Genomic DNA, 23,011 nt, shown 5'->3' on the forward strand with positions numbered 1-23,011 from the left:
GGCATCCCACATAGCACAACCAGAGGCACTCACAACTAGAATATACAACTATGTACTGGGGGGCTATGGGGAGAAGAAGAAGAAAAAAAAGAAGATGGCAACAGATGTTAGCTCAGGTGCCAATCTTTAAAAAAAAATACTGACGAATAAATTTAACCAAGAAGGTAAAAGACCTCTATGTTGAAAACTACAAGACATGAGTGAAAGTAATTGAAGAAAACACAAATAAATGGAAAAATACTCCACGCTCATGGATCAGAAGAATCAATGTTGTTAAAATGAGCATACTAACCAAAGCAATCTAGAGATTCAATGCAATCCCTCTCAAAGTTCCAATGGCATTTTTTAAAGAAATAGGACAAATAATCCTAAAATTTGTATGGAACCGCAAAAAACCCAATTAGCCAAAGCAATGTTGAAAAAGAAGAACAAAACTGAAGGCCTCACGCTCCCTGATTGCAAACTATATTACAAAGCTATAGTGATTAAAACAGCATGGTATTGGCATAAAAACAGATACATTGATCAGTGGAAAGGAATAGAGAGCTCAGGAGTAAACCAATGCATACATGGTCAATTAATTTATGACAAAGGGGCCAAGAATGTACAAGGGGGAAAGAACAGTCTCTTCAATAAATGGTGTTGGGAAAACTGGACAGCCTCATGTGAAAGAATAAAACTGGACACTATCTTACGCTGCATATGAAAATTAGCTCAAAATGGATTCAAGACTTGCACGTAAGACCTGAAACCATAAAACTCTTAGAAGAAAACATAGGCGGTGAGCTCCTTGATGTAGGTCTTGGTGAAGATTTCTTTTCAGTGAGGAAGGTTGGCTCTGAGCTAACATCTGTTGCCAAAATTCCTCTTTTTTTTTTTTAGCTTGAGGAAGATTGTCCCTGAGCTAACATCTGTGCCAATCTTCTTCTATGTTGTATGTGGGACGCTGCCACAGCATGGATCGATGAGCAGTGTGTAGGTCTACACCCAGGATCTGAACCCATGAGCCCTGGGCCACTGAAGCAGAGCATGTGAACTTAACCACTACACCACTGGGCCGGCCCCTTGGCAAGAATTTCTTGAACCTGACACCAAAAGCATAGGCAACAAAAGCAAAAATAAACAAGAGAGACGACATCAGACTAAAAAGCTTCTGCACAGAAAAGAAAACCATCAACAAAGTGAAAAGGTCACCTATCTCAATGGGAGAAAATATTTGCAAATCATATATCTGATAATGGTTAATATCCAAAATATAGAGAGAATTCATACAACTCAATAGCAAAAAAGCACAAACAATCTAGTTAAAAACTGGGCAAAAGATCTGAATAGACATTTTCCCAAAGAAGGCGTACAGATGGCCAACAGGTACACGAAAAGATGCTCAACATCATTAATCATCAGAGAACTGCAAATCAAAACCACAATGAGATATCACCTCACACCTGTTAGAATGTCTATTATCAAAAAAACAAGAAATAACAAGTGTTGGTGAAGATGTGGAGAAAAGGGAACCCTTGTGCAAGGTTGGTGAGGATGGAAACTGGTACAGCCACTGTGGAAAACACTATGGAGATTTCTCAAAAATTTAAAAATAGAACTACCATATGATCCAGCAATTCCACTTCTGGACATCGATCTGAAGAAAATGAAAACGCTAACTTGAAAAGATGTATGCATTCCATGTTCGTTGCAGCACTATTTACAACAGTCAAGATATGGAACAGCCTAACTGTCCATCAGTGGATGAATGGATAAAGAGATTGTGGTGTATAGATACGTATACAGTGGAATGATATTCAGCCATAATAAAGAGTGAAATCTCACCACTTGCAACAACATGGATGGACCTCTAGGGCATTGTTGTTAAGTGAAATGAGTCAGACAGAAAAGGACAAATACTGTATGATCTCTCTTATATGTAGAATCTAAAACAAAACAAAACAAAACAGAAAAACAAGCTCATAGATACAGAGAAGCGATTCAGATTGGTGGCTGGCAGAAGTGAGGAGTGAGGGATGGGAGAAATGATTGAAGGGGGTGAGAAATAAAAAAAAAATTTAAAGATTGTTTTCTTCGGCAGCTTTTAAAATTTTCTGTTTATAACTAGCTTTAAACAATTTTTAAAATTGTTGTGCCTTCCAGTTTATTGTGGTTAGGGTTTGTTGAGCCTCTCTGGTCAGTGGATTTATATTGTCCACCTTTTGAATTTTACAATATTTTCACTCATTTCTTCAAATATTTTTTCTCTCCCTCCTTTCTCCTTTTTTAAATGAGACTCTAATTACACAAGACATCAGGCCTCTTAAATTTGTCTCACTGTTCCCTGATGCTCTTTTATGTTTTTAAAAGTTTTTTCTTTGAGTGTTTTATAGAGGAAGATTTTACTGCTATTTCTTCCAGTTAACTGTTTTTCTTCTGCAATATCTAACTGATGTTAAAACTATTCCACATGTATTTTTCTCAGACGGTGTAGTTTTCATCTCTGTAAGTTTGACTTGGATTTTTAAAATAATTTTAATGTTTTTACTTAACCTTTTCTTTCTTCTATATTCTTCAAAGTGTGGAGCACAGTTACAATTACTGTCTTAACTGTTTTATACTGTTTACAGTTATAACTACTGTATTTTGTTTTAATTGTATCGTCTGTTTTAATTTTAATCTATTTTAATTGTATCACCATTTTGGGGCTATTTGTATGTATTGATTGTTCTACTCACTATATGTTGTATTTTCCTGCTTCTTTCCATGCCCGATGAGTTTGATCATGTCAGCCATTATGAATTTTACCTTCTTGAAGGCTGGATGCATTTGGATGTCTGTAAAGATCCCTTAGGTTTGTTCTGGTATCATTTAAATCACTTGGGAACAGTTTTTCTCTCAGGTTCTGTGTTAAATCTGTGTTAGAATGGACCAGAGCAGTGTTTAGCCTTGTGATTTTTTTGCCCAAGCTGAGGCAAATCTTTCTGAGTAATACCCAGTAAACTATGAGAGTTTTAGTTATGTTTGATGTGGATAGGAACCATTTCCATCAGTGTGGGCTCAGAATATGGTTCTTCGCAACGCTTTGGGTGATTCTTACCTCGGTCAGGCAATTTCCTCATGGGTATATGCTGATCAGCACTCAGCTGAACGCTCATGATGGGCCGTCTGTAGATCACAGATATCTCTCTGTGCCTCTCCCACTTCTCCATACTGCCTTGTGAACTTTAGGCTCCCTGGACTACCACCTACACCTTCCCAACTCTAGCAGACTGATGGGCTCCACATGGGTCCCCCCGACCCCACACTGTCTCCAGGAAGTAAGCTGAAGTAATCATCTCTCAGGGATCACTGTCTGGCATTGTCTGATGTGAATTATCTGGAAAACTTTGATTTCATATATTTTAGTTGAATTTTTAGTGGTTTAACCTAAGAGGGCATATATGCTCCCTGTTACTCCATTTCAGCTCGAGCCTATTATCTTTCTGCGCTCTTTTCCTCAAATCAAAACATTTCCTAACGTTCTAAATATTTGAAAATATAGAGTGACTAATAATCATAACTTGCTGCTTTGCTTATTCTAAATATTCCTATAAACACTTCTTTCCTTTGGTTATGATTAAATTTTTTCTCCTCTTAAAACACTTTTTTGTTTGGCAGCATTCTATGTTTGGTCTCTCACCTTACGTGTGAAACGAGTAGTGCTCTTTGCTACCTAATAGAAGTTTACTATTATTTGCACTGGGTGTTTGTGGCAGGAGTATCAGGGAAGGCCTGTAGGAGATAAGATGCCATCCAAGATCTGGCAATCTAGCCTAGACATGAGTCAAGAATACAGTAAATGTTAATTTGCAGAAATATCCATAACACTTTGCAGTACTCCTATAAGTAGGTGGGTTTTGTCACCTCTTGAATGTGTGCTGTTTTTATGACTTGCTTTTATCAAGTAGCTGCCGCCATGGAATATTTTAGTGAAAATGAGGAACATAACTGTAACCTTGGTTGGTTATTTCTAAGCATCTGGGGAACTTGGAGAAAGAAAAGTGATCATCTCAGGATTTTAAGCTTCCATCTCGTTATGAAAAAGGAGTCAGATAACTATGACTTCCATTAGCTCCAGGACTGAAACCCTTGAAAACCAACCCAAGTCTAATCTTGTGGATGAATTCATTTCTAGGCAAATTGAATTCACAACCTCCAGTGTTTACTCGAGGGCACATATGGGTAGATTCCATTAACGCCCCATATTCCGCTTAACCATCTTTGCCAGAGAAGTAGACATTTATATCCTGTCTCAAGGGTTTGAGCTCTTCTTGCCTGAAGAAGATGTAATGATATAATGACCTCTTTTGAGGTAGATTTCTTGCAGGAGGATACTGAATTCGTTCAAGATCTACCCTCACTTTGTCTCATTGCTTGGAGTCCAATAACCAGACTCAAGCTCAAACAGACTCCAGGGCATTGGGTACAGTATGACCTGGAAGGAGGTATCACACGCACCTAAAGAATTTCAAGACAGCTTATTTATATCAACAGAAACCTGAGGAATATCTATGTGAATGAATCATTAGAGTTTTAGAATTAGGGTAAAGTGAGAAGAAACAATGGATTGGGTTGAATTTACTGATGTGAATGCTGGTCTCTCAAGTTGCTGGACGTGACTCTACTTGGCCCAAATGTGTCCTACACTGAATGAAATTGAGATTTCAGAATTTCCTCCTTTTGCTATTGAGAAGGCATCCAAAGACTTAAGGAGATTGAGATACTGGAGCAGATTTATTATGTAAGACTAGCTCATCTACTCTCCAACAACAGCCCAGGAAATTCCAGACGTTCAGATTCCATTCCATTCATCAGACATTGAGAAACACATTGTTGACAGGGAGCCGTGGTATCCTGAAGTGCTCTGTAGTGACTATTCCCTAAAGTCCAGGGATGACATTGGGAGATGGTGCTATTGAAAAGGGCTCCCCGAATTCAATGGGATGAGGAGACCCTGACCTGTAGGCGTCAGGTGGTAGCACTTAAACCCAAGAAATAAGATAAGCGTGGTTACTATAGCGGCCAGCAGAACTGAGAGATTTGAAATGCAGAGACCTCTGGTGTTGGCTAAATGACCATAACGTCTCTAGGGACTGAAATAGATTGGCAACCAGAATGGGGAAAGGATCGTCTCTTCACTAAGTGGTGTTGAGAAAACTAGATATCCACATGCAAAAGAATAAAACTGGACCATTATATTACACCATGCACAAAAATCAACTCAAAATGGATTAAAGAATTGAATGTAAGACCCAAAATCATGAAACTTCTAGAAGAAAACATAGGCAGTACACTCTTTGAGGTCGGTCTTAGCAGCATATTTTCAAGTCCCTTGTCTGAGCGGGCAAGGGAAACAAAAGAAAACATCAACAAATGGGGCTACATCAAACTAAAAAGTTTCTGCACAGCAAAGGAAACCATCAACAAAATGAAAAGAGAACCTAACAATTGGGAAAAGATATTTGCAAACCATATATCGGATAAGGGGTTAATATCCAAAATATACAAAGAACTCATACATCTCAACAACAAAAAAACCAACAACTCAATTAAAAAATGGACAAAAGATCTGAACAGAGATTTCTCCAAAGAGGATATACAGATGGCCAACAGGCATATGAAAAGATGCTTAACATCATTAGTTATCAGGGAAATGCAAATCAAAACTACAATGAGATACCACCTCACTCCGGTCAGAATGGCTATAATTAACAAGACAGGAACCAATAAGTGTTGGAGAGGATGTGGAGAGAAAGGAACCCTCATACACTGCTGGTGGGAATGCAAACTGGTACAGCCACTGTGGAAAGCAGTATGGAGTATCCTCAGAAAATTAAAAAGAGATCTACCATATGATCCAGCTGTCCCACTGCTGGGTGTTTATCCAAAGAATTTGAAAACACAAAGGCATAAAGATACATGCACCCTTATGTTCATTGAAGCATTATTCACAATAGCCAAGACTTGGAAGAAACCTAGGTGCCCATCAAGGGATGATTGGATAAAGAAGATGTGGTATATATTCACAATGGAATACTACTCAGCCATAAGAAATTATGAAATTCAGTCATTTGTGACAACATGGATGGACCTTGAGGATATTAGGCTAAGCGAAAAGAGTCAGAGGGAGAAAGTCAAATACTGTGTGATCTCACTCATAAGTCTTTATCTTCTGATAAAAACAACTGCAAACAGACACATAGCAACAGAGACTGGATTGGTGGTTACCATAGGGGAAGTGGGGGGGGAGGGCAAAGGGGGTGATTAGGCTCACATGTGAGGTGATGGACTATAATTAGTTTTGAGTGGTGAACATGATGTAACCTATACAGAATTCAAAATATATTATGATGTACATCTGAAAGCTATATAATGTTATAATCCAATGTTACTGCAACAAAAAAATAACATGATCTATTTTAAAAACGGAATACTATTGACTTTCTAAAAATTTTATACTTCCGGGGCCGGCTCCGTGGCCGAGTGGTTAAGTTCGCACGCTCCGCTGCGACGGTCCAGGGTTCAGATCCTGGGCGCGGACATGGCACCGCTTGTCAGGCCACGTTGAGGCGGCATCCCACATCCCACAACTAGAAGGACCTGGAACTAAGATATACAACTATGTATTGTGGGGGTTGGGAAATAAAGCAGGAAAAAAAAAAGATTGGCAACAGTTGTTAGCCTAGGTGCCAATCTTTAAAAAAAAAAAAAATTTATACGTCCCTATGGTGTAAAATTGAATGGAAATATGTGTTTCTAATGAAGTAAAATTAAGTTTCAAAACAAATAAAAATGACCAGATGGAAAAAAAATAAAATAAAAATATTTAGGACTGGATGAAAAAGTAAATATGACATATTAATATATAAGCCAGAGAAGTGCTGAAGAGAAATATAAAGAACTAAATGTTTACATTGGAAAAAAGGAAAATCTTGGATAACCTGGAAGAAATACAAAGTTTCTAAAAACATGTAAGCTACGAAAACTGAATCAAGAAGAAATAGAAAGCCTGAATAGACCAATAACATTAAAGGAGATTGGAGCAAAAACCTCTCAGCGAAGAAAACTAGGGCCAGATGGCTTCACAGGTGAATTCCACTACATATTCAAAGAATTAATACTAATCCTTCTTAAACTATTGTAAAAAAAATAGAAAAAGAAGGAACACTTTCAAACACATTTTATGAGGCCAGCATCACCCTGATACCAAAGCCAGACAGAGACACCACAAATAAAGAAAACCACAGCCCAACATCCCTGATGAACATAGATATAAAAACCCTCAACAAACCACTAGAAATCCAAATTCAACAGTATATTAAAAGGATCATACACCATGACCAAGTGGGATTTATCTCTGACATGCTAGTGTGGTTCAACATAAGCAAATCAATCAATGTGATATACTACATTAACAGAATGAAAGAAAAAAAAACACATGATCATCTCAATAAAGGGAGAAAAAAACATTTGACAAAATTCAACATCCATTCATGATAAAAACTCTCAACAAAGTGGGTATAGAAGGTTCTTACCTCAACACAATAAAGGCCATAATATATGACAAGCCCACAGCTAACGTCATAATCAATGGAGGAAAGCTGAAAGCTTTTCTTCTGAGATCTGGTACAAGACAAGAGTTCCCGTTCTCACCATTCCTAACAAACACAGTACTAGAAATCCTAGCCAGAGCAATTAGACAAGAAAAGATATAAAAGGAATCCAGATCATAAAGGAAGAAGTAAAAGTATCTCTGTTTGCGCATGACATGATCAGATGTGTAGAAAACCTTAAAGACTCAACAAAAAACTGTTAAAACTAATGAATTGAGTAAAGATGCAGTGCACAAAACCAATACACAAAAATTAGTTGTGCTTCTATAAACAAAAAATGAGCTATCCAAAACAGAATTTAATATTTATTCATAATAGAAAAAACAAATAAAATACTTGGGAATAAATTTACCCAAGAGGTGGAAGACTTCTACACTGAAAATTATAAAACACCAATGAAGCAAATTAAAGAAGACACAGATAAAATGGACACATATCCCATGCTCATGGGTTGGAAGAATTAATATTGTTAAAATGTTCATATTATCCAAAGTGATCCACAGATTCAATGCAACCCGTAACAAAATTCCAATATAATTCTTTACAGAAATAGATAATCTTAAAATTCATATGGAACCACAAAAGACTCTGAATAGCCAAAGTAACCTTGAGCAAGAATAACAAACCTAGAAGAATCATACTTCCTGATCTCAGGGTATATTACAAAGCTACAGTAATCAAGTAAAGGATAGCACTGTTTACAATACTGGCATAAAAACTGACATATAGAACAATGGAACAGGACTGAGAACCCAGAAATAAATCCAGACATCTACAGCCAACTGATCTTTGACAAGCATGCCAAGAACACACAATGGGGAAATGATAGTCTCTTCAATAAACAGTGTTAGGAAAACTGGATATCCATATGCAGAAGAATGAAATTGGACCCTTATCTCACAACACATACAAAAATCAACTCAAAGTAGATTAAAGACTTAAACATAAGACCTGAAACCATAAAACTACTAGAAGAAATACAGGCAAAAGCTTCTGAACATGGGTGTGGGCAATGATTTTTTGGTTTTACATCAAAAGCACAGGGAACAAAGGAAAAATAGACTGGTGGGATAGCATCAGACTGAAAAACTTCTGCACAGCAAAGGAAACAATCAACAAAGTGAAAAGGCAACTCACAGAATAAGAGAAAATGTGTGCTAACCACATATGATAAGGGGTTAATATTCAAAATATATAAGGAATTCCTACAACTCAAGGGCAAAAAAAAAAAATACATAACCCAAACAAAAAAAAGACAAAGGACTTGAAAGGACAGCTCTCCTAATAAGACACAAATGGCCAAGAGGTATATGAAAAGGTGCTCAGTATCACTAATCATCAGGGAAATGCAAATCAAAACCATAGTAATTCCCTCATTGGAGAAGAGAAAATGGGAAAAGTTTGTGGGCCATATACTATGCACCAGGCACTGATCTACCTTAACAATTATAAGTCTAGTTAATGAACATTATAATCCCCATTTTACAGAACAGGGAAGTGAGATTCAGAGAGATGAAGTTTCTTGTGCCACTCAAGATGGAATTGATTATTGTGCTGTATTTGGTCAGACCGCATTCCTTGTCTGGGCCTCATCACCATTGTGAGAATTATATGAAACCATGTATGGGGAAGCCATTTGTAAGACATTTGTGCAATGGGTATTTTGTCCCTAATTCTGGCGTTTTCTTCCCAAGTCTAGCATTGGTTTTTCTGGTGTTTGTACTCTATTGATCATTAGGTGATTAACCTGATAAATTAAGGGCTGTGAAGGTATTTTGGGGTTGCAAATGGTTAGCCCTCCCACTTAATAAATACATATCTTAACAAGTTCTTCACTATGTTAAACTGGAAATTTGCAGGTATTTTCTCAGAAGTGACTCCTGGCCCAACAAGGACTCCCACCTCTACCTCAATATAAGCATTCCACTTCTGACTGTTTTATGTTTCATTTCTGCATGTACATTCCAAAAAAAATGAAAATTACTGTTTCCTGCTTTTAGGCAGTAGTCTATAAAAGGGCTAATTACAGCCAGGCTAGTGACGTTCCAAAAATGTGGCTTTTCAGGACGTTCCTGAGCTGCAAACGTTTTCACCTAAGCTGCTTGTTCACGGCCACGTCCAGCTTTGCCCACCAACTGGACAAGGCAGATGCTGAGACTCCATGGTCTTCCTCTTCTCTCACCTGATGCTCTCTTGCTAGCCACCGCAACCTCACCTCCAAGCTAGTCTCTCTGGACTCCCATCCCTTAGCCATATGTTTCAAATCTATTCCCGAAGTTGTCAACAAAGGACAATCATTAGCCTGTTCCAAACAAGGATTCCCCAGGGCAGCTTGTGCTTCTTCCCCAGTGCATGCTCCCAATAAAGCAAACATAACCTCTGTCACTCTGGGTAAAGTATAATCTGGGGTGGGAGGAGGAGGTCATATTCTGCCTTCTGAGGTCATTAACCTCACCTGTCCTAGAACAAAAAAGTCCAGGACTACTCTGCTTCTCAAAGTCCTTCTTTTAGCCTCCTATTTATGGCTCCACTTTAAAAAGACAGACTATCCAAAAACTCTGATTCAGCTTTGGTCTGAATTAGTGGAAGAATAGAAATAGGTAAATCCCCACTAAACAGATAAAGGACAGCAGAAGATTATGTCTTACCAATAGAAGCCCTGGAAGTTTTTATTTCTGTGAAATACAGGATAGAATTTGATGGCAGATAATGTTGAAAATGCAATCGATTTTATATTCTTTTGTAATTATGCGGCCTTACAATTTTTATTCACCTCTAGGAATATTTAAGACTAAAATCCCACGGTAGCCATCTGGATAGTGAAGTAAGGAAGTATGTTCCCTGTTTATAGCTTCGTTGATTTTCCTCCTCTGTGGTCGTGAAGGCTGAGACTGATGCAGATGTGAATACGCAACCACTCCCTGAAGATTCCAGGTGGGTAACCAGGAGGGCATCCAGAGCGTCGTGTAAGTTTTTTTGATCCCTCATTGCAGCTGCGACTGCAAGCCACTAGTGGGTTATGGAATTAATTTAGTGCGTTACAACTAGCATTTGAAAAAATTTTTAAATAGGATAAAAAGTATCAGATTGCATCACACGTAGTAAGTAAAGAGTGTTCCATGAAAATTTTGAGTTAGATATCTATGTTTGCCAGAAAATGATATAAATGTATAATGCATTATAATCAAAAAGTTATAAATATTTATTTTTTAAAAATACATATAAAATGTCTTGAATAGCTCAATAAGGACACTCCCACATAATGTGCCTCTTTAACCACATGAGCTCACGAACCAGTAGAGACTTGAAATGCTCTTGAAGTACTTAAATATGGTATCTCCTAGAAAATTCTGGATCATATTTTTATATACTTTTCCCACAAAATTTCTATATCCACATAGACAAAATGTTTTACATATGATTTAGTGGATTCATATACGTGGTAAATCCAATCCAGGAATTAATGGATCCCTTGTCAAGAACTCTTGCTTTAAGTATTTTTGAGACAAAATATAATTACATATACATAATGTAAAGTCAATTCAAATATTCTTCAATCCATCTCTTATTTAAAAGCAAAGTAATCTTAAATAAAATTAAAAATTTTGAGGTTTATCTGACAGAAAAGGCAACTTTAGAAATAGGCTATGGGGGAGAAGGGGCATAAAGGAGTAAGAAAGGGGCTGCCCCAGGACCTCCACTGCCCCCACCCCTTCAGTGGCCAGTCAGTGCTGCCGGAAGTACGAGGAATGCTCCACCTCACCTGGCAACCCCGTCCTCCTCCACCAATGGAACATTTCTTGGATGTCCCAGCTTCCGCTTGGGCCAGCCAGCAGCCACCTCCCCAGTGCAAGTACCCGTAATCTCTGATGGGAGGGGCTCTGCTGAGCAGGAAAGCAGGGGGCCAGGGGCCCATGGCTGTAGCTGGGAGTTAGCAGCTTTCCTCTCACATGTTGGGGCTTAACTTGGGCATAGTCACAGAGAGGGCAGAGGAGGACACAGAACCCCTCCTCCCTACTCTTGTGCTCCGGGGTCTCTGCTGCCGGGGAAGGGGTCCTGGGGTATGACGAAGATAAGGGAAGGAAAGCTCCTAAAATTACCTTGGAATGTAAAAGAGTCTCCCTGCCCTTAGTGGAAAGCAAAACTCTGGATCTAAAGATTCTGAATGAATTTGAGTAAATTAATGCAGATTTTTATTCTAATCTAATATTTACTGAGCCCTAGACAGGTATGCAGAATAGTTCAAAGGACAGAATGACATAAGCCTGATACTGTGCAGATCTTTGAATTCTAAGGACAGACATGAGCAGAGAAGCTGGGAGGATCCATTGGGAAGAAGTGAGGAGCTGGCACTTCTTGCCATCAAGGGACTTGAAGGAGTTGGACTAGAAGGAAAATGAGAGGCTGCTATAATCATGTGAAAAATAAAAACAGAAACAGCAGGGAAGAGTAAGAAAAATAGCAACTCTGAGAAGAGATAGGCAGACAAAGGAAGGAGGGCAATGAATAAAATCAGTGAGAAACAAAGAAAGTGAATACAGGGGAAGAAAATTCGTAACTATTCTGGAAGGAGGCAGCTGCTGGAGGCCTTCCTCTATGAACTCATTTCACAGTTTTCGAACATCATCTATGAGGCAGACACTTGTTTGATGTTGGCACTGGGGAGAGCACCACGCAGGTAAATAATGACAAGAACTTTCCTACACAGGGCAAGTGGGACTGGAAAGGATACAACACCATTCAATGTGTCCACTGGTCTGGGTCATGTCATCACAGGAAAAGTTCATGGTCCATCTCCTTTTGTTCTCTTCAGATTTCACCTGTCCATTCAGAGTACTTCTTCCTTTCTCATCTTTTATTACTGTCATTTTCCACCTTGAGACTCAAGATTTTTCAACAATGAAAAATAAAACCATGTTGACTGAGTTCATCCTGCTGGGTCTAACAGATGCCCCTGAAATGCAGGTGGTGGTTTTCACCTTTCTGCTCCTTGCCTATTTACTCAGCATCATTGGAAATCTGACTATCCTCATCCTCACCTTACTGGACCCCCACCTTCAGACTCCCATGTATTTCTTTCTCCGGAACTTCTCCTTCTTAGAAATTTCCTTCACAAACATCTTCATTCCCAGGGTCCTCATCAGCATCACAACAGGGAACAAGAGTATCAGCTTTGCTGGCTGCTTCACTCAATATTTCTTTGCCATATTCCTTGGGGCAACAGAGTTTTATCTCCTGGCTGCCATGTCGTATGATCGCTACGTGGCCGTATGTAAACCCCTGCATTACACAACCATGATGAGCAACAGAGTGTGTACCCAGCTGGTTCTCTGCTCTTGGCTGGCTGGGTTAATGGTTATTATAGTACCAATCACTCTGATGAGTCAGCAGGACTTTTGTGCATCCAACAGGCTGAATCATTATTTCTGTGACTATGAGCCCCTGCGGGAACTCTCCTGTTCCGACACAAGTCTCATAGAGAAGATTGTCTTTTCTGTGGCATCTGTGACCCTGGTGGCCACTCTGGTGCTAGTGGTTCTCTCCTACACATTCATCATCAGGACAATTCTGAAGCTCCCCTCTGCCCAGCAAAGAACAAAAGCCTTTTCTACTTGTTCTTCCCACATGATCGTCATCACCCTCTCTTATGGAAGCTGCTTCTTTGTTTATCTTAAGCCCTCAACAAAAGAACCAGGCACATTCAACAAGGGAGTAGCCCTACTCTTTACTTCAGTTGCACCTTTGTTGAACCCCTTCATTTACACTCTAAGGAACCAACAGGTAAAACAAGCCTTCAAAGATACAGTCCAAAAGCTTATGAATCTTTACAGAATTTCAGAATTAAAGCCTTAGTGGATGAGTCCTTACTGTGTACCAAGCTGTCTGCCAATTACTAGGGATCCAAAAAAAGAGTTAAATTCCAATGAGAGAGACTTGGAAATAAATAAATTACAATCTGTTAAATGTTTATATGAAGAAATGATTAAGGTTTTATAAATGAAAAAGCAACGCAACCTGCCTTAGAGAGTCAATAAATGTTTTCAGAGAGGATGCCAGTTAAACTTAGTCTTGAGAAGTAGGAATAAGTCAAACAAGCAGAAACAGAGAAAGAGAAATTTGGGTAGGAAGAATATTGCTGGTACGAGCACAAAATTTTGGTCCAACTGGATTGAGTAAACATTGTCATTAATTTCAATGAAACAAAAAAGAGAAAGGACAAAAGTTGTGGAGATGACAGCTTTAGTTTTTAATGAAGTTAAATCCCATTTTAAATAAATTAAATGCCCATAATGTCAAGGCATCTGAATTTGGGACCAGATCTATGGATTTAGCAATCCTTACCAAGTAGATGATAATGATGTTGTGGCAAGAGACAAGGTCATGAACAGAAGCAAGTTTAGAAAAGGTTCAAATATTAAACTCTAAGGATCCCCCCTAAATTTGAAGAGTGGAAGAGGCAGAAGTGATATTAAGAAAGGCAATAGATATGTGGAATTCATGGGATGAGAATGTCTCAAGAAACGTAGATGGTTGACAACGTGAAATGGTGCAGAGGGCAATTAGTGTGAAGATTGAAATTATGAGAACTAACAATTAGAGTGTTGTTGTTGATCTCAATCATTTTCAGTAAATGTGGTCCTTGTGGGTAGGGTAGGAAGTCAGACTGTAGTGCGATACCGGTGGGTGGGAGCTGAAAAGTTAGAGAATGGTAAAATGGAATTTCAAGAGTGGAGAAATGAAAAGAAGAACAACCTCCAAGTTATGCTTCCTATGACTTCTCATTACTAGTATCTGTGCTTTGTCATTACTAGCATATAAGAGCAATGATTATATACTTAAAGTCTGTATTTGCCTCTAGTCTGTAAGATCTAGAGTGCAGGGATAATGTCTTCTTGATCACAATTCCATCCACAATGTCAAATAATTAGTCATTGAATGGATGAATATATAATGGATGGGAAGACAGATGGATGGACAAATGAATGAGGGAGCCCAAAACTGAAATTTTCTTTAAGTACAGAAGCGTGATCATCTGACAGTTTATATATTGAAAACAATGCGTTAGCAAGGCATACCTCACAAGGACTCACTTGATCTGCCTGGAAATTCCACTCTATTTTACAGATGAGGAAGCTGAAGTTTAAAGAGGTGAAGTAACTTGCACAAGGTCACACGTCTGAGTGCCTGAACTACAATTAGAAGCCAAATTTGTCTGGTTCCAGAGTCCAACTGCTTAACACTGAGCAATACAACCTCCCAGCCATTCTAACTTGTTTTAAAGTTCACTCCACTAAGCATTTCTAAGTATTTTGAGTAGCCTTGGCTTTCTACCTGTTTCCCACTTTTTCCAGGCTCTCAACAAGCTTTAGATAGAAGCCTTTAGGATATGAATCTCTTTAGGAAGTTGAAAGCATATAGAAGCCCATAGTATTCCATTTATGACTCTTTTTTTAATATATATATGATTGATTTAATCTTTTTCAGCAGGAGAAAAAAGAATAAACTTACAAGATTCTTTTAATATTTTCACAATGTTAAAACTGAAACTGAGTTCTAGGTTATGTGTGTAAGTAAATCTAGAACACAAAAGGGTTAAAAAAGATTGCTCTCTTTTAAAAACACAAGAATTTAAGCTTTCCTTACATTTAACAAACTTCACAGAACAGATACCGCAAGGAAACAAGCCCTTCCCCTCATCGCCAGCCGTACCCTCAGGAAGCGAACACGGGGTGCAAGTCCTGTGTGCCGCTGCTCCCCATCACTGATCCACTGCCAGATCCTTGCACTTGGCAAATGGCGACCCAGAGCCAGTGGAGTCAGGCTGTGCCCCTGGTGGCTTCTGATGACCATGGGTCCTGTGTAGAAGAGTGGGGTCTCCTCTGTGGACTAGTCTTGAGCGGAGCTAATTTTCAAAGTGAGGTTACCGTTTCTCTCCTGGCGTGATGAGAGACTTTTTTCATAGCAAGTCAGATAAAGAATTTTCATGAGAACCTGTCCCTTACCCTACTTCCAGCTCTGTGGGAGAGCAAGGCCACCACCCAGCCCAGCCACGAGGGCAATCTCAGCAGCCTCCTGTGGCCCAGGCACACGTGGGCATCAGGAATCCTGGCTACTGGGACAAAAGATAAGTGAAGAGGTGAAAGGCTGAACATTAACCAGAGTTTCTGGCAAAGCTGTGTGCGTCGTCAGAACTTTAACACCAGTTTCTACTCCTCTGTTAAGTCAGAGTCTGTCTGAAACACTTTCCGCTTAAGGCTTTTTATGAGTTTGACTACAGCAGTGACAGGTATGTGCTGTTTTAAATCCACTAGCCATCCTCAAAAAACAATATTCTTCATGTTTTAATTTTATACAGTGGCTAGCAGGCACCTTAGTAACCAGCCAGAAATCAGTTTCAACCACCGTCAACCCCTAAACTACAGCACCAGGATGGCTGACTGAAGAAAGGAAACAGACTGGTGGAAGTCTGACGGGTGCCCAGTATAAGGTGTCTGGCTGACTTTGTCCTAAATGAGGATAACATTAGCGAACTAGGAACAGCGTCGTGCAGTGGCCGTGCCTGGCCTTTAGGAGCACCCCTCCCCGATGCGCTGGCAGGAGCGCCCCACTTTCTGGTCCAGTTTCACCATTTTCATGATGGTTTCCTCTGGGCCGTGGCCCCTGTGGTCAAATGTGCAGTCATGCTGCTCGGGGAGGCAATGTAATATACACAACACGTAACCACAGCGGCACCATCCCAATTCCTGCTGCACCAGCTGCAGTTTGGTTTGGCACTGGGAGCACCAACGTAGACTCTTCTGTTTAGATCGGCTGGTTTCCTGGGATGGTTCAGTATTCTGCAGTAGTGGTGGCCCTTTCACTGGCGAAGCGTCATTCTCAGGCTGTAAATCTGTACCACAGCATCTTTTGGTTGGCGTGATTAACGAGACATGAGCTGTGTCTGTGCATGGCCCATACGTCTCTTTACTTGGGTGAAGTCACATTGAGTTCTGTCGGAAGCGGCTGCTGGCTGGGACTAAGTTGGCGTGGTTATCGAAGTATTGTTGTCACTGGTGGTCTCCTCGGAAAACGAATTTGCTTGGCTCTTGTGCTTGGGGCAGAATGATCGTCTGGTTGTTTCTTTTGAAAATATTGTATCCTAGCCTATGGAGAAAATTGTAATCTACTCAATGTGGCTGGATTCATTTAAGTTTCCTTTAATGAGTAATCTCTTCTAGCTTCAGCAAAGCATTTGGAACAGGGGTTCATAGTCTTGCTGGACCCCCAGAAGCCGCAGGAATAGCGAGGCAGCAGGCTGGGCGCTTTGCTGTGCTTGCTCTGGACTCCTCTCATGGAGCTCAGCGGCCGCAGAGGTGGCAGCAGCTGGGTCTGGGCCCTACTTGGAGGAGGCGGCAGCCCACTTATGACTCCTGACTTCTTTTAAGAAGCTACTCCTTTTTGTGTCCGTGTCTCTTCTGAACAACGTGAGACTTTTATTTTTTACGTTTAAGAAGGAACAGAAAGACCCCAAGAGCATGGGACCTGAGAGAGCAGTATGTTTCCTTCAGCCCTACCCCCGTAAGCTTCCGACGAGGATTGTTATGAACAAGGAGGCTCATATCTACTGCTAACTGTGCTGCCTCCTCCTTATTCATCTTCTTTCTGAGTGATGGCCAATGGTTTTGGTTCCTGGGCTTAAGGGCAGGAGTGATGGCCTTAGAGCATATAACACAGTGCCATGCCCATAATAGGCACTCAGTAAATGTTCAGTTAGTAAAAGAATAAATAAATGAGTGATTATGTTTTTACTACATAACGTTCAAGCAATTTTCATAAGCTTTTCTATTACCTACTTGTGTTTTTTAAAGGGCCAAACTCTTTCTCTTCTGAACACTTTTAAGCAAATTTTGAACCACACAGTTATTTCTTTGTAGAGACATCCACAAATAAATCTTCTGTTAATGTTACTTGTTTAATATTATTCTAAGAGCTATTTTCTGCTTTTCTCAGGGATATTCATAGGTAAATAAATAAAAAGCAGAGCCAAATTTTCACGAAAGCAGTTTAAGTATGTTTAGAAGTCTAAGAGACACATATACATTTAAAAAAATGTTTTCCCCATCCATCTGTCTATCTACACTCTACTATTAGGAATTAAATTATTTGATTTGAAGTCTTTCTTCCTATTAAAATGCAATTAAGAGAAGTGGTGTATTGGTGCACTGTAGTAGCAAATATCCCCCAATCTCAATGGCTTACATAACAAAAGTTTATAATCTCTCGTACTATATACGTACAATGTAAGTCAGCAGCAAACTCTGCTCCATGTGGTCTTTCTGCATCATCTTACTACATGCTGCCATCTCCACATGAGATGCTTCAAGTGTCACAAAAGGAAACACACAGAACTGGAATGTCTGAAACCTGCAATTGAATGCTCCACCCAAAACCCACTGGCCCAAAGGAGTTAACAACTGCAAAGATCCAAGAAGTGTGATCTTCTCACACACACGGAAAGAAGGAAAAGAGAACATGAGAACTTGTGTGCAAAAGATGAGAACACCCTGTGGGCTAGAAAATGTGACCTTTTTTCCAAATGACAGCCAAGTTGTAAACAGGATTGGCTACGGAAATTTGGCAGAGCAAATTACTGGTGTGGAAGCTGCAGTGAGATAAAATGAAGGAGACAACTTCCCATAGTTTGACATTTTTAAATATATATCATATCATGTCACCCTGTTCCTTAAAACCCTCTAATGGTTTCTCATTATTTAAACTCCAAGTTCAGAGGAGTCAAAGGAAAAAAATGAAGAAGAGTGAAGAAAGCCTACATAAATTATGGAATATCATTCAAAGAAACAATTTACACATTATTGAAGTCCCAGAAGGCAAAAGAAAGAGAAAATGGGGCAAAAATTTTATTTAAAGAAATAATGACTGAGAACTTCCCAAAATCTGGGGCAAAAAGTGAACATCCAAGTTCATAAAGCTCATAAGTCCCCCAAAATCTCAATCTAAAATTATCTCCTCCAAGATACGTTACAATAAAACAATAAAATCAATAGCAAAGAAAGAAGTTTAAAAGCAGCATGAGAAAAAGCTTCCTCACATACTAGGGAACATACATGAGACTATCAGCAGATTTCTTAGCAAAAACCTTGCAGGTAAGGAGAGAGTGGAATGATATATTCAAAGTGCTGGAAGATAAAACTACCAACCAAGAATACTTTACCCGGCAAGACTGTCTTTCAGGAATGAAGAAGAGAGAAAGATTTTCCCAACAAACAAAAGCTAAAAGAGTTCAACACCACCAGACATACTTTACAAGAAATGGTGAAAGTTCTTCAAGTTGAAATGAAAGGATACTAATTAGTAAGATGAAAACATAAGAATATATAAAACACACTGGACAAGGTAAGTATATAGTCAAATTCAGAACACTCTAATGCCATAATACAGTGGTGTGATAATCACTTAACGCTAGCATAAGGGTTAAAAGACAAAAGTATTAAAAATAACTATAATTAGAGTGATTTTTAATGGGAATACGATATAAAAACAAGTAAATTGTGACATCAAGAATGTAAAATCAGAGGGGAATAAAAGAGTGGAGTTCTCGCATGTGATCAAAGTTAAGTTGTTATCACCTTAAATTAGACAATTATATCTAAAAAAGTATAAGATACGAAAGTGTGTAAACTTTATGGTAACTACAAAGGAAAAATCTACAGTAGATACACTAAAATATAAACAGAAGGGAATCAAAACTTACCACTATGGAAAATCATGATTCACAAAGGAAGCGAGCAAGAGAGGAAGAAAAGAACATGGGAATGACAAAACAACCAGAAAACAATTAATAAGACGCATTAGTAAGTCCCTATCAATAATTACTTGAAATGTAAGTGGATTAAATTCTCCAATGAAAAGGTATAGAGTAGCTGAATGAAAAAAAAAGACACAACTATATACTGCCTACAAAAGACTCACTTCAGCTTTCAGGACGCACATAGGCTCAGAGAGAAAGAGTGTAAAAGATCTTACATGCAATGTAAACCAAAAGAGAGCAGAGTAGCTATACTTATATAAGACAAAATAGATTTTAAGTGAAAAGTTCTGACAAGAGACAAAGGTTATTATGTAATGATAAAAAGGTCAGTTCATCGAGAGGATATAACAATGGTAAATATATACACACAACATCAGAGCTCATAAATATATAAAGCAAATACTAATAGAACTGAAGGAAGAAATAAACAGCAATACAATAATAGTTTAAAGACCGTAATACCCTACTTTTGACAATGGATAGATCATCTAGAGAGAATCAATAAGGAAACAGCAGAGTTGAACAACACTACAGAAAAAATGGATTTAACAGACGTATACAGAATATTCCATCCAACAAGAGCAGAATACACATTCTTCACAAGTGCACACTGAACGGTTTCTAGGATAGATCATACATTAGGCCACAAAACAAGTCTCAACAAATTCAAGAATGGAAATTATATCAAGTATCTTTTCTGACCACAATGGTATGAAACTAGAAATCAGCAACAACAGGAAAGCTAGAAAATTCACTGATAGGTGGAAATTAAATAATACACTCCTGAACAACCAGTGCATCAAAGAGGATCAAAATGGATAAAAGAGGAAATCAGAAAATATTTATAGACAAGTGAAAATGGAGACACAATATACCAAAACTTATAGGATGCAGGAAAGCAGTTCTAAGAGGAAATTGATTGCTATAAAGGAATACATTAAGAAAAAAGAAAGATCACAAATAAACCAAAAAGCCCAACATTGCACCTCAAAGAAATAGAAAAAGGACAAACTAAGCCCAAAGTTAGCAAAAGGAAGGAAGTATCAAAGGTCAGAGCAGAAATAAATGAAATGGAGACCAGAAAAACAATAGAAAAAAATAAAACTAAGGGCTGAGTTTTGAAAAGATAAACAAAATTAACAAACCTACACTAACCAAGAAGAGAGAGGACTCAAATAAATAAAACTGTAAATGAAAGAGGAGACATTAAAACTGATACCACACAAACACAAAAGATCACAAGAAACTACTATGACCAATTATATGCCAACAATTAGACAACCTAGCAGAAATGGATAAATTCCTAGCAACATACAACCTACTAAGACTAAATCATGAAGAAATAGAAAGTCTGAACAGACCAATAATGAGTAGGGAGATTGAATAAGTAATCAAAAACCTCCCAATAAAGAAAAATCCAGCATCAGATGGCTTCACAGGTGAATTCTACCAAACATTTAAAGAAGAATTAATACCAATACTTCTCAAACTCTTTCAAAAAATTGAAGAGGATGGAACACTCCAAATTCATTTTAGTGAATCAATTCACTAAAGATCAGCAAGATCAGCATTACACTGATTCCAAAGTCTTCCAAAGGAGACTGCAGAAAAAGAAAACTACAAGCCAATATCCCTGAAGAATACAGATGCAAAAATACTCATCAAATACCAGCAAACCAAATTCCACAGCACATTAAAGGGATCATCCACCATGATCAAGTGGGATTTATCCTTGGGATGCATGGATGGTTCAACACAAGCAAATCAATAAATGTGACACATCACATTAACAAAATGAAGGCTAAAAATCATATGATTATCTCAATAGGTGCAAAAAAAGCATTTTACAAAATACAACATAATTTGATGATTAAAACACCCAACAAAGTGAGCAGAGAAGGGTCATACCTCAATATAATAAAAACCATACATGACAAGCCCACAGCTAACATCATACTGGACAGTGAAAGGCTGAAATCTTTTCCTCTAAGATGAGGAAGAAGATATGGTGCCCACTCTCCCCACCCCTATTCAACATACTACTGCAATCCTATGGAGAACAATTAGTCAAGAAAAAGAAAGAAAAGGTATCCAAAACAGAAAGGAGGAAATATAATGATCCGTTTGCAGGTGACATGACCCTCTATATGGAAAACCTTAAAGACTGTATTAAAAAACTGTTAGAACTATCAACAAATTCAGTAAAGTTGTAGGATACAAAATCAACACATAAAAATCAGTTTTATCTCTCTACACTAACAATGAACTCGCAAAAAAGAAATTAAGAAAACAACTCCATCCAGGGGAAACTGTCCCCACCAGAAGAACGTCGATATAAATAGTTGTCCACTTGGTCCAGAAGGAGAGTTGTCTAGAAGTATTGATCCATGCCATTTTTTTCCCTTTTTTTTTTTTTTGGTGAGGAAGATTGGCCCTGAGCTAACATCGATTGCCAATCTTCCTCTTTTTGCTTGAGGAAGATTGTCATTGAGCTAACCACAGCTTGGCTTGATGAGCGGCGTGTAGGTCCACGCCCAGGATCTGAACCTGCAATCCCCGGGCCACCAAAGTGAAGCATGAGAACTCAACCACTACACCACCGGGCAGGCCCCTGATCCATGCCATTTAATGATTAGAGGATAACGGTTTGTCTGTATAATCAGGGATTTAGAATGAAAAAACTTGGAGGATTGGTTAATTGGGAGGTTTGGGGTAGAGGAATAAAGACAGACCTCTCATAATGTGACTAAAGTTGAAGATGCTTGTATACCGTATGAATATGAGTGCTCACCATAAGTCTTCCTCAGCAGACACAAACACAGCACACACCTATCAACAATTTGTAGACAAGATGACTTTTTGTGAATGAGAGTCAACCTCTGTCTCTACCACTCCAACACTTGTTTAATGAACTCAAAAACAAAGTATCATGATAATAGGACTGTAGATTGTGCATGAGTCTTTCTTCACCCAGACTGAACTGACCACTGTCACTGCTGTGTCTGATCTTCTAATAGCAACAACCAAAGCCCCCTGTGGCAGGGCATCTGGTAGTTCCATCTGCAATCAACCACCTGCTAGTCAGTTAATTACATAGGATCCTTTCTGTTACAGTCATGCATTGCTTAGTGATGGGGATACGTTCTGAGAAATGTGTCATTAGGTGATTTTGTAGTTGTGCGAACACCACAGACTGTACTAAAGGGGAGCAAAATTTGCCACCCCAAAATGTTTCTCTTTAACATGATGATTATTTTAGGCTAATTACTTTTTTTCTTAAGAATGGCACCTGAGCTAACAACTGTTGCCAATCTTTTTTTTTCTTCTCCGCAAAGCCCCCCAGTATATAGTTGTATATTCTAGTTGTGAGTGCCTCTGGTTGTGCTATGTGGGACGCCACCTCAGCGTGGCCTGACAAGCAGCGCCATGTCCGCACCTGGGATCCGAACCAGCGAAACCCCAGGCCACCAAAGTGGAGCTCACGAACTTAACCACCCGGCCATAGGGCGGGCCCCAAGGCTAATTATTATTTTTTTTTTTTAAGATTTTATTATTTCCCTTTTCT

The 23,011-nt window shown here is 38.8% G+C and overlaps 2 protein-coding genes and 1 pseudogene across 3 annotated transcripts in view; 1 reads left to right on the forward strand and 2 right to left on the reverse strand.

The window, feature by feature from the left end:
* LOC106822844 (olfactory receptor 6C2-like) overlaps window positions 1–23,011 on the reverse strand; it is a 153,361-nt gene that overhangs the window by 43,495 nt on the left and 86,855 nt on the right. Inside the window, exon 1 of one of the 2 annotated variants that reach the window (XM_070494799.1) lies at window positions 15,348–15,715. The exons of the other annotated variant lie outside the window; for it this stretch is intronic. The gene's annotated coding sequence lies outside the window, so the exon portion shown is untranslated. Of the gene's footprint in view, window positions 1–15,347; window positions 15,716–23,011 lie in introns of those variants that run through there. 2 annotated transcript variants of the gene reach the window in all.
* Window positions 6,834–15,355, forward strand: LOC106841236 (olfactory receptor 2AP1). Its single transcript, XM_070494798.1, has one exon. The coding sequence runs from the start codon at window positions 12,381–12,383 to the stop codon at window positions 13,488–13,490; it is 1,110 nt and encodes a 369-aa protein (XP_070350899.1). The 5' UTR covers window positions 6,834–12,380; the 3' UTR covers window positions 13,491–15,355.
* Window positions 15,902–17,078, reverse strand: LOC106841246 (AN1-type zinc finger protein 3-like; annotated as a pseudogene).

This window comes from Equus asinus, chromosome 22 (genome assembly GCF_041296235.1).
Source record: "Equus asinus isolate D_3611 breed Donkey chromosome 22, EquAss-T2T_v2, whole genome shotgun sequence".
NCBI classification, from domain to species: Eukaryota; Metazoa; Chordata; class Mammalia; order Perissodactyla; family Equidae; genus Equus; species Equus asinus.

Bases quoted from the DNA above. Each gene is read 5' to 3' on its own strand.
- LOC106841236 (XM_070494798.1), top strand. From the start codon at position 12,381: ATGTGTCCACTGGTCTGGGTCATGTCATCACAGGAAAAGTTCATGGTC.